This window comes from Globicephala melas, chromosome 11 (assembly GCF_963455315.2).
Source record: "Globicephala melas chromosome 11, mGloMel1.2, whole genome shotgun sequence".
Lineage (NCBI taxonomy): Eukaryota > Metazoa > Chordata > Mammalia > Artiodactyla > Delphinidae > Globicephala > Globicephala melas.
Genome location: NC_083324.2, coordinates 81,767,772 through 81,784,377, shown reverse-complemented (window position 1 = coordinate 81,784,377; position 16,606 = coordinate 81,767,772). Strand labels below are relative to the sequence as shown.

The 16,606-nt window shown below is 41.1% G+C and overlaps 3 protein-coding genes and 1 pseudogene across 3 annotated transcripts; 2 read left to right on the top strand and 2 right to left on the bottom strand.

The window, feature by feature from the left end:
* The first annotated feature begins 257 nt into the window (after nucleotides 1-257).
* Nucleotides 258-10,852, top strand: LOC115866045 (histone H1.3). Its single transcript, XM_030881209.2, has 2 exons — nucleotides 258-361; nucleotides 4,503-10,852. Exon 2 carries the CDS (start codon nucleotides 4,682-4,684, stop codon nucleotides 5,345-5,347), a length of 666 nt encoding a protein of 221 aa, XP_030737069.1. The 5' UTR covers nucleotides 258-361; nucleotides 4,503-4,681; the 3' UTR covers nucleotides 5,348-10,852.
* LOC115866050 (histone H2A type 1-H-like) lies at nucleotides 4,488-6,512 on the bottom strand (annotated as a pseudogene).
* Nucleotides 10,853-12,662: 1,810 nt separating the features above from the next.
* On the bottom strand, nucleotides 12,663-13,481 carry LOC115865990 (histone H3.1). The gene has a single exon (XM_030881160.3). The coding sequence runs from the start codon at nucleotides 13,240-13,242 to the stop codon at nucleotides 12,832-12,834; it is 411 nt and encodes a 136-aa protein (XP_030737020.3). The 5' UTR covers nucleotides 13,243-13,481; the 3' UTR covers nucleotides 12,663-12,831.
* Nucleotides 13,482-14,215: 734 nt separating this feature from the next.
* LOC138842896 (histone H2B type 1-L-like) lies at nucleotides 14,216-14,660 on the top strand. The gene has a single exon (XM_070046800.1). It carries the CDS (start codon nucleotides 14,280-14,282, stop codon nucleotides 14,658-14,660), a length of 381 nt encoding a protein of 126 aa, XP_069902901.1. The 5' UTR covers nucleotides 14,216-14,279.
* Nucleotides 14,661-16,606: the final 1,946 nt, after the last annotated feature.

Here is a 16,606-nt window from a genome sequence, read left to right as displayed (position 1 = left end):
GGGCTGCAGCCTCTTATATATCAGTTTTACGGACCTATTAGGAAACTGAAACGGCGGGGGCGGGAACGAGACCTCTGCCCCCGCCTCTTCCCTTCCTCACTGGCCGTCTGCTATTGCCTAGCAGGGAAGGGGGCGGGGAAATGCGACTCAGTATCTGTTTCCTGTTTCCTGGTTGGGGTCCAGAGTCGCTGGTTTTGTGGACTCTAGTTGTGTGCCTGTGGGTTTTCTCAATTAATATTGTACAAGTCTCCTCACCACTTTTATTATTTAACAAAAGGAGGCAGTACCGCCACATTTGTCTGCAAAAGGGAGAGAAAGCAGAATAAAATTAATTTGAAAACATGAAGATACTTTAAAAAATGTAAGTATTCTTAAAAACTCTAGTAATGCTTATTAAGTTTGGCTGATCCTGAACATTTCCGTTTGGCGAAGCGTTTACATAACAATCGTTTTTCAGCATTCCTGGTAAAGAGGGATGTCTAGTAAGGGGAGCCAACATTAATTGAATTTCCACTCTTTTCTCCCCAATTTATAAAGCATTATTTACATTGTGAGGATGAAGAATCCCAGGATTGAAGACCTAATCCTGTTCTAATAAATGGTATTGTGGGGGGTAGAACTGAGGTCTTCTGATTCTGTGGTCTTATGTCCTTGCCACCTACCACCGAGCTATGTCATTAAAGCATTGAAGATACATCAGGATGAATAAGTTTGCAAATTAACAGAATATTTAAAAAATAACAAAAGAGTGAAATACTGTCCAAGTAAAAAGGGTAACTGAAGTTCTACACACAGATAAGTATTGGTTAATAGACAAATGCCAACATTACTCACAGTCCACAAATTCACATTGAGTGCCTTCTATGTAACTACAGAGGTGATTTAAAAAAAAAAAAAAAAAGCCTTCTCTGCTGGTGCTTACCATATAAGCGGTCAGAGGACTATTAACTTCCTTGAGTCACAAACTTTTTGAGATTTCGTTCAGGTGCAGTTACCTGTGGATTTAGACATGGTGATCTCCCCTGCTCTCCTTTTTGAGAAAGTCACTGAACAAGAATCATTGATTCATTGCATTTATTCATTCAACAATTTAGGGTCTACTATACGCCAAGAGTGGTGTACAAATACCAGATTTACAAAGACAATCACACATTCTTTTAAAGAACTTAAACTCTAGCTGAAGAAAGAGAAAAGTAAACTCGGGGTGAGGGGCCATGTAATCAGCCCACCATCCTCCTAGATTCATCCTGGTAGTGATGGGTTGAGCAGTCATATCCCAGCAACATTAGCGTCACCTGGGAGCTTGTTAGACATACAGAATTTCAGGACCAGTCCCAAATCTACTGAACTGATACGACATTTTTAAGATCCTCAAGTGAGTGGTTTGCTCATTCAAGTTTGAGAAGAATTGTTTTAGAGCTGTGCTTTCCTATATTTGTATTAGCTACTAGCCACATATGCCCATTTAAATTAATTAAAATTAAATAAAATTAAAAATTAATTTCTTCAGTCACTCTACCTTTAAGTAAGTGCTCAATAACCACAGGCAAGTGTAGTTGTTGTCTGTTCTACAGTGCAGATACGGAACATTTCCATCATTGCAATAGGTTGCATTGGGCTGTATTGTGATAGAGAACTTCTGGAGAACTTGTAGCCCAGACTGGGAAAGAGAGTGTGGTAGGTACCTGAGAATGAGGCTTGCTGCAGGAAATGAGGATTGGAGTATTTCTGAGGTATAATAGAAATTAGTCACCTTCTGCGTGTACCAGATATTACAGATACACAGAGGGACACGTAAAAATGAAAGTGGCAGTTTGAGAGTAGTAGTGTCCTTTTTAGGAAGTAAAATGAATAATATTGATATATAGTTGTGCTTGAAGGGGAGTTTCAAGTGGTAGAGTGTCCTCAGGTGAGACCATCTGATAGGAAATTAAAATAGATGTGATTTCTCATCACCCTTCTGAACACATTACATTGTAAAACAATGCTCTATTTGCTCTATAGCCCTTATTTTTAATTTGGCCTTTTTGATATTTAGTCAACATAGTCACTCTTCTCCTTAAATGTTTGAAATTTACTGAATTTTGGAACACTTAAGTACAGCCCCTGTGGATTGCCCTGGTGAGCCCTACCTATCTCTTTCACAGTCATTTACTATGGTGAGTGGGGGCTTGACACCAAAATTGAGAGAACATGAAGTTGTGAGACATCCATCACTTGTTTAACTTTAGTTTTTCTTATTTATTTTTTACATCTATAAAGTAAAAATAGTTCAAATCTTAGTCTAGCAGAAAGTCAATGGTTTTAGAATATATACAGATTTAGGATTCAAAAGAAATACAGATAACTTTTTTGTGGGCTACCAAGTAATAGGTGAAACGTTTCAACTTTATAGTCCCATGGGGTGATCCAGCTTTCAAGCACCTTGTCCATGCTACAGTTAGAGCATAAATACCTGGATCTCAAGAGATAACAGTACCTACACACAGTATAGCTCCAACCTCCTATACACATCTAGGGCAGAACTTTTCAGGTGAAATCAAGTCTCAATTATTGCCCTCCAGGAATGGCAGAGATTACCTATAAACAATTAAGCAGATGACCCTGAGCCCCAATGCCTTCTCACTTATTTGGGACCTAAATAGCCATGGGAACCGGTAACAGTTGCACAAGAAAGAAATGGTGGCATCTGCTGTAGAAAGAACTTTTCACCTATCTTAAATTGAGTACATACAACTTAGGGAACAATTCCAACAAGTATTCAACAACTGATATCATGACTACAATGATCATCAAAATAGTAAAGGTTTAAAAATCTGAATTTTAATTTTATCTTTAGGTCTAGATAGTATTAGGCTCTGGGCTGAAAAGGAAAAGGGCGTTATATAATGTTTGTTACTATTGCTATTGACAGTGATGATACTGAGGATGACAAGTAGCCCCATCCTCCAGACAGATGTAAAATGCCTTCCCTGGGGAAATTGGAATGTTCTAGATCCAATCCTATAAGCTTCCCTCTTTATACACTGTATTTGTAATTGGTATATAACATGGTCTCAAGTCCCAGAGACTTAGTTACAGACAGTGCCAGCCAATAATGACTATTTAAAAACAAGCCAAGTCATTTTTATGGAATTAGTTCAGTGCAAAGAGATGACATCTTTTAAGTTGATTATCCTGTCTTGGAGTTATATGAAAAAATTCTCAAGTCACTATTGAATGTAGGCCAGAATAAATAGATTTTAGGAAGTAGGGGTATTTATTTAAAAAAAAACACAACACCAAAATAGTTTTCTTGTTTATTTATTTTGACAAACATGAGGTTTAATTTCAGTATCTGATTATTTGGTGGATATTAATTTTGTGCTTAATTATCCAATATTTATCGAATTCCATTAGCTCTCTGTGTTACAAAGAGATGGAGTAGGAAATCAGTCATGTTTGCTATGAAATATTTATTCAATTCCTTAGTGGACACATTCAGCCAATTAATTTAGGTCATGATAGCCTAGTTCATATTTTGTTAGTAAAAATCCCAGGGAAACTTATGAAGATTCAGTAAGTGAGTTTAATGAGAATTTTTTTTTTACTTTCTAGTCCTCTGTGTCCCTATTTGCAATGTTGAAAAAAGATAAATCAAATTTGTATTTTAAGTATCATTTTGAAATATAGGAAATATGTACATAATTCTGTGCTAAATAATGGAGGAAGAAAATCTTATGGACGGAATATCATTAGGCAATATACAATTTTAACCCACTTGATCTTACAGAGTTCTTGAGCTCAGAGCTGGTAAAATGATGTAGAACTGCCAATCTGTTGCTTCATGATTCACTTTTCTTCTTTGTAGATGGTGTGATTGATCTCTAATGCCCATTCTAGGTCAGAAAAATCTATTATACTAATTTTTAGAGCAGGTTGGTGACTCTATTTGGAGCTGTTTATCTAGAAAATAAATGGAGCAGCCTCACACCCCATCCTTCCAAAAATGTTTAAATCACCGAAACACTGGGAGCAAACCCAGTTTACACACTGGTCACTCAAATACTTTTTTAAAAAATCTATCCTTTTAAAAATACTTATCCATCTTGTACGTAGAATTTTCTACCCCAGTGCCAATTCCCAGTGCTTAGAGCAAACAAGTTGCAGGAGAGCTGTGCTATTGCTCCCGCGAAAAAACCGATTTTCCTTGTATATTTGAGTAAAAATGAGGTTATTTATATAAGGTTGAAAAGAAAACAATGTGTATGACAATGCCCTGGAAGAAAGATTTGCAAAGGAAGCAGAGAGAACTAGTAATTTTAAGGAAAATCTGAAAGTTGTCTCAATTTGACCGAAGTTTCCAAGGGAGTTGGGGGAATCAGGAAAGTTTCAGGGGGCCGGCTTTGAAACTAGGTATAGCAAATAAGGCAGGAATGAAGCCTGAAGAGTCTCGGATCAGTTTCCCCCAAATCCCTAATTATTTCGTGCCCAGACTTCTTATATTTTTCTTCTTTTTTAAGGGGCAAAAAACACAGCCATTCGGCAGAGCCGAGGAGCCCTTCGTAGCAGCGCGGCGCACGGAAAAGGCAACCAATCATCACGCAGCGACTCTCTATATAAACCCCCAGCCGGCGGTTCCCGGAACACGCCGTTCTGACAGTTTAAGCTTACTTTTTGTCTTTCCTGGCTAAACAGAAAAATGTCGGAGACTGCTCCAGTTGTTCCTGCTGTTCCCGCACCTACAGAGAAAACACCTGTTAAGAAGAAGACGAAGAAAACGGGCGCAGCTGCTGGAAAACGCAAGGCGTCCGGGCCCCCGGTGTCCGAGCTCATCACCAAGGCTGTCGCCGCCTCCAAGGAGCGCAGCGGCGTGTCCTTGGCCGCGCTGAAGAAAGCGCTGGCGGTCGCTGGTTATGACGTGGAGAAGAACAACAGCCGCATCAAGCTGGGTCTTAAGAACTTGGTGAGCAAGGGCACCCTGGTGCAGACCAAGGGCACTGGCGCTTCAGGTTCTTTCAAGTTCAACAAAAAGGCGGCCACCGGGGAAACCAAGCCCAAGGCTAAGAAGGCAGGCGCGGCCAAGCCCAAGAAGGCTGCTGGGGCAGCTAAGAAGCCCAAGAAGGCCACGGGCGCGGCTACCCCCAAGAAGGCCGCTAAGAAGACCCCTAAGAAAACCAAGAAACCGGGGGTGGCTGCTGGGGCCAAGAAGGTGGCCAAGAGCCCGAAAAAGGCGAAGGCAGCCAAGCCGAAGAAGGCGGCTAAGAGTCCGGCCAAGGCCAAGGCCCCCAAAGCCAAGGCAGCCAAGCCTAAAGCTACCAAACCCAAGGCTACAAAGGCGAAGAAGGCGGCCTCCAAGAAGAAGTAAATCGGTAGCGGGACGTCCTACTTTGCAAATCTCAAAGGCTCTTTTCAGAGCCACCCACTAATTTCAGATAAAAGAGCTTAGCCGGATATGTTTCCGTAGGTAACCAACTAGCCTTGTAATAAGGTAAAATTCTTTTTTAAACTTAAGCAATTTTTTTAAACTTGCCGCCCTAACGTGATTGGCTATGCGTCAGGGTGCGCGCGCACCGCCACGTACAAAGCTCTCCGAATGTTGTGATCACAGTCCTCTAATGAGAGTTTAGTGGCTCTCAAAAGAGCCTTTGCGGCAGATTCACTTGCCCTTGGCCCTGTGGTGGCTCTCGGTCTTCTTGGGCAGCAGCACGGTCTGGATGTTAGGCAGTACGCCGCCCTGAGCGATGGTGACTTTGCCCAGCAGCTTGTTGAGCTCCTCGTCGTTGCGGATGGCCAGCTGCCAATGACGCGGGATGATACGCGTCTTCTTGTCACGGGCCGCGTTGCCCGCCAGCTCCAGGATCTCGGCCGTCAGGTGCTCCAGCACCGCCGTCAGGTACACCGGCGCGCCGGTCCCGACCCGCTCGGCATAGTTACCCTTGCGAAGCAGGCCGTGGACTCGACCCACGGGGAACTGGAGCCCGCCCCGCGAGGAGCGGGTCTTGGCCTTTGCTCGCGCTTTGCCGCCCTCTTTTCCTCGTCCAGACATGTTAGGAAAGAAATAGTGCAGCTTGAGGAAAGGGTTATTATAGTCTCTGGATGTTTCTAAAATTTCTATTCCCATTGGTTTGCAGAGGCTATTGAGAGAGTTAACCAATCAGAACGCACTTCTGGAGTTACTTGCATGGGCTCCAGGAGAAAATACTGCACCAATTAGAGGCTGAGATATTAAGACTTGTATTGATACATACTTGGAAGCAGTTGGAAAGCTTGGATTTTTCCGCTTGATAAATGTAGTCCTATTTGGGGGGAGTATTCATGCTATTGTTATTCTGCCTAAATCTGCATAATTGTTGCTACCACCCTGACACCAAGGGATAGAAAAAAGTAAGCTACCCCTGGCGGTTTATAATTTACCCTTTTCTTTGCCAGATTTTTTTCCCCCTCAGATGTTGACAAGATCCAGGGAGCTGGGTTGGTGGTCTAATATCTTTTGGTGAATAGGCAACAAACAGGGAGGCAGAAACAAGTAAAAACCGTTGATAAAGGGAACGAGATTGCTTAGAGAGCACCTTGAGCTGGAATAACCAGGGCAAAATAAATGCCTCTAGGAAGATGGGTTGACCTGATATTACATCATTTCCCCTTCATCCCTGTTTTTGTTGTTGTTATTTTCTGAGGAAGGCCACTCGATTTTATTGGCAAATCTTGACCAAAATCTGAGTTCTGCAGACCATTAGGGGGTTGTAAACATGGATGGGGAAAAATTACATCTTTATTTTACCAAACTGTAAATGCAGCTAAGCATTTCCTTCAAGTGTATCTGTAGGCAGCTAATCACAATGGATTTTGCAGTGCCTCTGACTTTTTCAACAGTGGCCATCACAGATGTTCTTGGATCACTTTGAAGATATTGCAGATATCTTGAAATAAAATTTACATCATTCTGATTCCTTGAAACTGACATTTGTTATTCCACCTCTTGTTCCTTGTTATTTGATGTGACTAATGAAACACATTTTACGTAAAAGAAATACATTTTGACAGCTGTATTTTAATGTGGCTAATTTTCTTATCCTGTATGCTTTAAGTATTTTAAAACATTGTATTCAGAAGATATTTGTTTACAGGTTTCTCCAGACTATCCATAGAGTCCACTATACAAAACAAGTCATGAGTCCCTGAGCAGATCTTCAGTGGCAAACACCTCATGGTTGAAAGACTTCATCTTATTTCTTTGTTTACAACATACCCAGCGGCCCCCGCCCCCCGCCCCCAGCTACACATACACACACACACACAACTTACTGGTTAATAGTTTATTAAACTTTACTATTTAAACTTTCTTTAAAAGACAAAAGGAGGTAGCCTGTGATTACCTTTCTAGCTTTTCTAAGCAGGAGTTCATCTTTTCCCCATCACAACTGTATTCCATACTTTCTTCTTTCTAGAAAGGGCCAAAAAACCCTCCTCTTAGAAGACTGGTTTGGTTGAGAAGGCGATTTGCATAAATGGGAAGATGTGAAATGGTTACTTAGAAGAATCTTTTTGAAAATAAGAGATTGCATCAAGGGGGAAAGATAAGGAAGGGGGAAGAGACCTGTGAGGTCTTTAATACCCAGAATGAGAGAGTTTGGCTTTTGATTATGAGTGATGAGGAATAAGTGTTATGTGGGAATGTGACAGTCAGCAAGAGTGGTTACTATATAGTATCTCTGTAGTTCGTTACATTTTACAAACCACTTCTATGCCTGCCTCACTATAAAGCATTTGCAGTAGGTATAGCTAAGCTGCTTGATTATTATTAGACTGCACCGCGTGGCTTGTGGGATCTTAGTTCCCCAACCAGGGATTGAACCCAGTCCATGGCAGTGAAAGTCCTAACCACTGCACTGCCAGGGAATTCCCTAAGCTACTTGTTTTAAAGTTAAGAAAATTGTGGCTTAGAAAGATGAAATGGCCAGAATCACCTTGTCAATAAATGGTGGACCTGGGTCTCAAACACAAGTTTCTTTATTCCTAGTGTCATTTTCTGAGCACTGCTGCCCATCTATTATGTCAACTGGAAAAGGAGTAGAGTTCTCTATTTCCTTTTTAGGCTCATCCAGAAAAAAATAACATTCATGTATTTCTATTTTAGGCCCTTTATGAGCTATCCAATTCACAATCCCTTTGGAATGCACCAGAAGGGATTAAACACGATTCAATCAATGCTCTTCTAGTTTTACACTGGTTTATGTAAATTAATATTCATATTCCTTTGCTTGGGACATCTTCTAATTTACAAGGAAATCAGAACTTGTTTAACTCTTTCTCTATCTCCCAAAATTTTTGTTGCAGTTAAAGCAGGTTAAAATGAACCTCTCGGGATGGTCTTGATATTCTGCAGCAGGATGATGAGGGATCAGGAAGCTCATTCCTAGTCCCTGTATTTATTTCATCAGTAAACCACATCCCTAGGAGGGTCTCCTGAAACACTCATCCTTGCATTTCTTATGTTCTTTTGCTAAACAAAGGTGGTCTGTCAATCACAGTGGCAAAAACCCAGGTTTAGAAAAACTCAACAGATCTACACTTAAAGATGGCAAATATCAAGCAGGAGCCTGTGTGAGTAGTTGTCTCCAAAATATACCAAAAAAAAAAGAAAGAAAGAAAAAAGGACGTCTTAGCATGGAAGGTGTGAAGGGCATGTTCATATTTTCTTAGCTGCAGGAGGGTACTTATGCATATGGCATAGGTGTAAGCCAAAAGTAATTTGGGGGCCAGGCTGAAGTCGCTACTGTCTCCCTTCTACTTAGTAATTGCCTGACTCCTTTTAACTGGAGGAGGCAGATGGAATTCATGTCACTGTGTGGAGGCCTTGATTACTCATGTCACTCAGTCACTAAATCAGGTAGATGTTTAAATAAGTTTCAGTAACTAACAGTTTCTCCCCTCTCACATTCTCTCCTTATCCTCTCATACCTGGATGATTCCATTGTTTCTTAACCAGCATCCTAAACAGTTTCTTCCTAACTGGTTCTTCCTAAGAGGTTCTCCAGCCCCTAATTCCTAAATTCTGGTCATTCTGTCTTATAAAAATTGTCACTCTTGGGCTTCCCTGGTGGCGCAGTGGTTGAGAGTCCGCCTGACGATGCAGGGGGTGCGGGTTCGTGCCCCGGCCCGGGAAGATCCCACATGCCACGGAGCAGCTGGGCCCGTGAGCCATGGCCGCTGAGCCTGAGCGTCCGGAGCCTGTGCTCCGCAATGGGAGAGGCCACAACAGTGAGAGGCCCGTGTACCAAAAAAAAAAAAAAAAAATTGTCACTCTTGCCTTAGGTTCAAGTGAGAACTTTGTAGCCTTTTTTCATAATGATACTTTCTGCTCACACTAACCAGCACTAATAACTGAAATTTACCTTTCTATTCCTTTTTGTTGTTGTTTGTTTTTTGGACAACTTTACTCATCTGCAATTCCTTCTCTCCTTCTACCTGGGAGAATCTTTCCAATTTCATCTCAAGTTCCAACTCCATGAGTAAATTCCCCTAATTAGAAAAATCTAGTTTCTCTGATAATGTGCTTTGATGATATTAATAATTGGGTACCATTATTATCAATGGAAAATTTATAATGCATCTATTCTTTTCTGTCATTAAACTAAACCCTAGGTCGTTAGTCTTCTTTATCTTGTTTTCCCACTACTCTAGGTGTTTTTTAATTGACTGAGCTTTAAAATCCTGTCAAATGGGTAGGATTACCCCCATAATAATCAGATACAGTGATTTTCTGTTTTTCTGTGGAAAGCTAAGGGTAATAAATCTCTCTGCCCCTTCTATGACCCTCCTCATGGCTTGATTTAGGCACTAGGTCCCTTACTTTCTGAGGTATGCCATCCAAGGTGTTGGGGCTACTAAAAAAAAAAAAAACACCTTTGCAGTATAAAAGTCTTCAGATGTAAAATATCAGTATTTACCTGTGTACATATGAGGTAGGCAGGATGTGGAAAAAGAATGGCATTTCTGAATTATCTTGATTTTTAGTTATCACTTCTATAAAATAAAGCTACTGGTCATTAGAGATTATATACTTGTTTGTTTTTAAATTACATGTACTTATACGCAACCAGGTAAGCCTGAAATGGTTATACAACTTAATTTTCCAACAGGTACAAATAAAATGTGACATGATTTAGATTTGTGATATTTCCCCAAGAAAATCAAAATTCATTAAAAAAAAAATCTCATGTTAAGCACTACCATTTCAATGTATGCCTTTAAAATTAAAAAAAAAAAGTGTGTGTGTGTGTGTGTGTGTGTGTGTGTGTGTATGTGTCTTAACAATCAAGATCATTGTTTGGATGATGGACAGAAAGGCTAAAAATTGTCCAAGTTAATGTTATAATTTTATTGCTGTGCATCAATTATATTTCTGTGCAATTGGCTGTAATAATTGTAGCATAATAGAACACAGTTTTATATGATCCTGTACATTTTCAAAATCCACCCATTTCCTTTAACATATTATGAAAATGTTAAAATAAACATATCAGTCTTCCTATGACAGCTCTTCCAAGGAATAAAGCCTCAGGGGTAACTGTTGAGGATCATACTGATGCTATTGTTTAATATAGCAATGCCAAAGGGAAAAGTTTTGGCTCTATCCTTTTTTTTATTATTATTTTTTATTTTGTGTTTTTTTTTTTTTGGCTCTATCCTTTTTAACTGAAACTTTCTTAGTTTCAGTTTCCTCATCTGTAAAGAACTAATAGAATAATAATTATGTATATTAGTAGAGAACTATTGAATTTACCTTATATTTTGGAGACTTCATAGACTAATACATGACTTCTGGCCGACTCAGTAATGCAACCGCTCAATTAATGTTGATTATTTCTACGTGGTAATACTATATAGTATTAAAGTTACATGAACTCTATCAATCTTTTATTTCTGTAATCAGGAATAAACTGAATGGTAATTCCTGTTTGTTCAATAATTTTTATTTTAAATGCCACTTTGACTAATTTCCTGAGGGTTTGTTTTAGGCAGAGGACTGTTCTAGATGTTCTGATGGATTTAATAATACAACTAGGTGTTTTCTGTGCCCCCTTGGTCCTCATATCTTGACATCAACCATCTGGTGAGACAGAAACAGACATTTAAAAACTTACTGTGCTAGAATCTCAAAGAAAGTACAGGATATGGGCAAGTACGTTCTAATATGGAATGCCTTTATGTAGCGTTACAAATATCTAACACTCCATTATTGGAATTATGAATAGCTAAACTTTTTTCCTTAAATGGGTCCAGGCTCCCCAGTTCTCAGCACCCGAGTCTCAATGCCTGACAGACTTCCAAGAACAAAGATTTCTTTTATAAAACCTTTAGGACTTACAATGGCTAACTTGGCCTGTGTATTTATTTACAGCTTTGTTTCTGTTAAATTTACCACCTGACCTCTTTCCTTACTGATCCTCAAGGGGAAACAGCCCATTAAAAAACCATAGATTAATAGAAGGATCTCAATTTTATAGTTAAGGATACCTCACCCATCTTGAACCTGAAATTTGCTGAAGTGTTTGAATAGACATAAAATCCTTCCAAACGGTCTACAGTAACCCAATTAGTAACAACCTTTCTACATTTCCAAATAACAGACTGTATAGTTTCAGAAAAAAATTCCTTACTTTTTTCCCTTCAGCTACCAGTTTAGAAATAGTGAAGAATTTGTTACTTCCACAAGAAGGGAATATCGTTTCAATACAGAATAACATAACACTGCTGTTTTGTAGGAATGAGAAGAAAGCGAAGAAAATATTTTCTGCAATAGAGAACTGTCAAGCTTACAGCTGATTTTCATGTTTTACTGACAAATATGAGGTACTTTCATAAGATTTGATTTAGAGATTAAGATAGGGAATTTAGGAAAACAGAAAAAGACCCCTGTAATGGCGTCTGCTGAAAGGCTCATGATTCCTATTCGAGTTCATTCCATTTTTTCCTACTCAGAGACCCACCCAGCTGCCCCTGTTGGTTGCTTTGGCCCTTTGTAGAGAAGACCTGGTGCGTAGAGACCGCCACCAAGTTCTCAGGAGCTGTCAAGGTCTTCCCTTTGGTGATAAAGCTAATAACCTAAGCCTTGGCTCCGTTTTAGGGGTGGTCGTGGTATATCCGTGACAATTCTCAACAGGTCCTTGTGGTTGCTAGCGAGCTGGGCCTCACAATTCTGGTGAGCAAGGGAACCCTAGTGTAGACCAAGCGTTTAGCCACGCCTAAATGTACCAAACCTACACAAAATACACCAAACGGGAGTGTGCAAGTAAAGCCGTGGAGGCAGTTCCTACACTGAAAACTTAAAAATAACATAGGCTTTTTAGGACTTCCCTGGTGGTGCAGTGGTTAAGACTGCCTGCCAATACAGGGGACACGGGCTTGAGCCCTGGTCCAGGAATATCCCACATTCCACGGAGCAACTAAGCCTGTGCGCCAGAACTGCTGAGTCCACGCACTGCAACTACTGAGTCCAGTGCTGCAACTACTGAAACCCTCAAGCCTAGAGCTCGTGCTCTGCAAGAGAAGCCACTGCAATGAGAAGCCCGCGCACCACAACGAAGAGTAGCCCCCGCTCGCCGCAACTAGAGAAAGTCCATATGCAGCACTGAAGACACAACGCAACCCCCCCCCCAAAAAAAACCCCACACCATAGGCTTTTTAAAGAGCTTAATTCCGAGACTCTCTCCACAAAGGTCTCTCGGGGCTGCGCAAAATTTGTGCTCTTAATGACCAAGTACTACGGCACCTTTTATATGATCAAGTGATTGGCTCTGAAAAGAGCCTTTGGGTTTCAGTTATCACTCGATTAAGAAGGCCAATTTACGCCCTCTCCCCACGGATGCGGCGAGCAAGCTGGATGTCCTTGGGCATGATAGTGACGCGCTTGGCGTGGATAGCACACAGGTTGGTATCCTCGAAGAGCCCCACCAGGTAGGCCTCGCACGCCTCCTGCAGCGCCATCACGGCCGAGCTCTGGAAGCGCAGGTCGGTCTTGAAGTCCTGCGCGATCTCGCGCACCAGGCGCTGGAACGGCAGCTTGCGGATCAGCAGCTCCGTGGACTTCTGGTAGCGGCGGATCTCGCGCAGGGCCACCGTGCCGGGCCGGTAGCGGTGCGGCTTCTTCACGCCGCCCGTGGCCGGCGCGCTTTTGCGGGCCGCCTTGGTGGCCAGCTGCTTGCGCGGCGCCTTGCCGCCGGTGGACTTGCGAGCGGTCTGCTTAGTACGAGCCATAATGAGAGATTGCAAACACAGCTACAACTACAAGCCGTGCTGTTCTTGCTCATATTTATACAGGCGAAGTCCTCCTGATTGGTCCGAATCTTCAAATTCCGCGCCGTGAATTAAGTAACTGGATAGGCCTTGTGATTGGATACCAGGTCTCACTTTAGAAAATCTAGATCTATTGCAGTACGCTCTATATTTTCTCGCTTAAAGTCCTCCGCCATTTATTCACCCTGTATGTTACATGTTTTATATATACCTTAATTGGTTTTGTTTTAATCCCTTTGTTCGGGATTAAGTTTGGGAAGAGACGAAAATGAACGTTCCCGAGTTCTGAGCCCTTTCAAAAACTACGGTTTTGAATGTAATTGATCGAGTCCAGTTTCGTCACTTATCAAAGGTTCTGATTTTGAATAAACGTTTTATTTTAGCAATGCAAGCACCATATTACATAATTCCCAGCTCTCCAACAAACGCTGGCATCACTTCCAGACACTGTTCCTAGAAAACATGAAAATACTACCGCCGTTGAAATGTGACGATCCTTAATTCTTCGTAAAGCTTAAGTGTTGCCGACTTTGATCAAGCCGAACTGGAAATGCCAATGGCATAATTTTGAAAACATTTATATGTTTAGCTAATTTCTATGTTCTCTTTTCTAGAATTACTAACCCGGTAACTGAATTTTGGCAGAAAACTAGTCATAAATTTGTATCGGGCGTTTGTCTCTTTAGGTCCGGATCTAGAGAGAAACAAGGCTCACAAGTAGATACTTACGGACAAGACATTAATTTTTTGCCCTATTCTGAAAACGAAAGTTATTTTTTCTGATGGTGGGGGGTGATGTCGAGTGTTAGTTCCACTTAAACAGCCAATCAAAAAGCAGATTTGAAATCACCTTATTTGCATAAAAGGTTTCTACTGGCTGATTTGACCCAATCAGGAATTGAGATAGATTAAGCACCTATTTGCATAGAAGCCCTACAAAAATAGGCCAACATTGTAACAGGTGTTGTCAGTTTTCGTCTGTTTGATAACTTTACACCATGCCTGAGCTGGCTAAATCTGCTCCTGCTTCCAAGAAGGGATCTAAGAAGGCGGTGACTAAGGCGCAGAAGAAGGATGGCAAGAAGCGCAAGCGCAGCCGGAAAGAGAGCTACTCCGTATATGTGTATAAGGTGCTGAAGCAGGTCCACCCGGACACCGGTATCTCGTCTAAGGCCATGGGCATCATGAACTCGTTCGTCAATGACATCTTTGAGCGCATCGCGGGCGAGGCGTCGCGCCTGGCGCATTACAACAAACGCTCGACCATCACCTCCAGGGAGATCCAGACTGCCGTACGTCTGCTGCTGCCTGGGGAGCTGGCCAAGCACGCCGTGTCCGAGGGTACCAAGGCTGTCACCAAGTACACCAGCTCCAAGTAAATGTTTCCAGGCGCTGTTAAACCCAAAGGCTCTTTTCAGAGCCACTCACACTTTCAAAAGGGGCTCTAATGCTGCATACTATTCGTTTCTAGAGAGAAGTAAGGTCAGGTTTGAAAATTGACTAATTAGGCATCTTTACCATTCTAATTTTTTCAGAAATCGGGCTCCTTTTACTGAGCAGAAATAATTTTAGCGAGCACAGAGCAGAGAAACGGTTTTATATTAAGAACTGAGAAGTCAGTTTTAGTTGCTGACCTATTAAGAATTTTAGCAGTCAGACCATCAAATGACTGTGAAATCTTTAGTTATTCATGTAATAGAGAAAAGGAAGGGGTAAGAAACCTCAAGTATCCTGGAAATATAAAACCTTGATTTTTGATTACAGTTCTTGGCTGGCAGCCCAGTGAGTCAGTCAGTCTTCCCTTAAGGCTGATTGGAATTAGCAACAATACAATTTCAGCTACAGATTTTCATAATACCATGAGACTAAGGATCATACACGACAGGCTACCTGCAATGTCGATCAGAGCTCTTTAGTTGCTATCCTTATCAAAAGTGGACTTTTGATAAGTCCACTGTCATGGCCATTTCTCTGCTGGATTGGGGAGGGTGGGGGGGAGTTGCAGAGTATTGTGAGATCATAGATCTGAGTGTGCCCAAGATTCTTCTCTAAATGAACTCTTGAGTGGAAAAACTAGGACTCTGAGTTTATTCATTCATTCATTGAGAGCCTATTAAGTTTCTCAAAAAGTGACAGGTACTAGGGACAGAGCAATGAGCAGGATAGAAACAATCTCTCTCCTCACAGGGTACACTCTTTAGACAGTACCCAAATGAACAGAAGGGAAGTATCAGTCTAAATGTCACTTTAGCATTGCCAAAAGCTGAACTGACTCAACCTTAAATTTTTAATTTCCCTGGAGGCAGTTCTGGAAGGGAGGTGGAGTAAGAGAGATGGCAAGGGAAGAGGAGACAGTAAAAGAGAGAAAGGAATTACAAAAATGTGTGGAGTTCAAGTTTGTATTTGTGGACTATGGTTAACAACAGATGTTATATATTTACATTTTCAGGTTACCATGTTTTATCATTGGTCCACAAGAATTTTGTATTGGTCCTAGCGCTGTGACTTACTGAAATGTAGGATCTTACTGAAATGTAGAAAGGAATACTATACTAATAAATCTTGTCCATTATTCCTCTTAAAGATTCTCCTTAATAAGATTTCTTCTTTTTTTAATGTGCACCTGTATGACTTAGTATTAGATACCCCTAGAAGTGACAGACAGCCTAAAATAGTCAGTGGTTAAGCAAAATTAAAGTCTTTTTCTCTCTATGTAGCTCAGGCCTGGAATGGGCGCTCCACTCTCCTTAGGGAACTCATCCCTTTCTATGTATAAGGTATGTTCTCTCTATTATTTGAGAATATTCTCAAATATATTCTGCTATTCAATTCTACTATGGAGAGCCTACCGAGAACAAACTGGATGGATGAAATTCATAAATATTAAGTAGGTAATTCATAAGTAGGAAACGTATAAGAAATGTTGGATAGGTAAGCAAGGCATTTATGAGATACAAAATTCAGAAGCTGTATTTACTGTAAATCATTAAGTTAGTACCTCGTGAGATGTTAGAGGGAAAGTAGAGCTTGTGTGTGCTACATGGAGATATAAAGTGATGAAAGAACCAAGAAGTGCCAAATCTTTGTAAGACACTAAGTATTTATGAGTTCCCCAATATTTATGAGTTCTTAAACTGACCACCCACTGGTGACTCCCACTTTGGTACCATTTGCCCTCTACAGACAACATGCACATAAAAGACATGTTTCCTTGGTATGTCACTGGTGACCTCCCTAGATGGGAGGCTGTATACTCAGCCCTGCATCTCTCCAACAGAGCAAGCATGTGTTGGCTCCAAATCACTTCCATCTGCTGGACCCCTTT

What these genes read in the sequence shown, in the direction of transcription:
- LOC115866045 (XM_030881209.2), top strand. Translation starts at nt 4,682, where the DNA reads ATGTCGGAGACTGCTCCAGTTGTTCCTGCTGTTCCCGCACCTACAGAG.
- LOC138842896 (XM_070046800.1), top strand. Translation starts at nt 14,280, where the DNA reads ATGCCTGAGCTGGCTAAATCTGCTCCTGCTTCCAAGAAGGGATCTAAG.
- LOC115865990 (XM_030881160.3), bottom strand. Translation starts at nt 13,242, where the DNA reads ATGGCTCGTACTAAGCAGACCGCTCGCAAGTCCACCGGCGGCAAGGCG.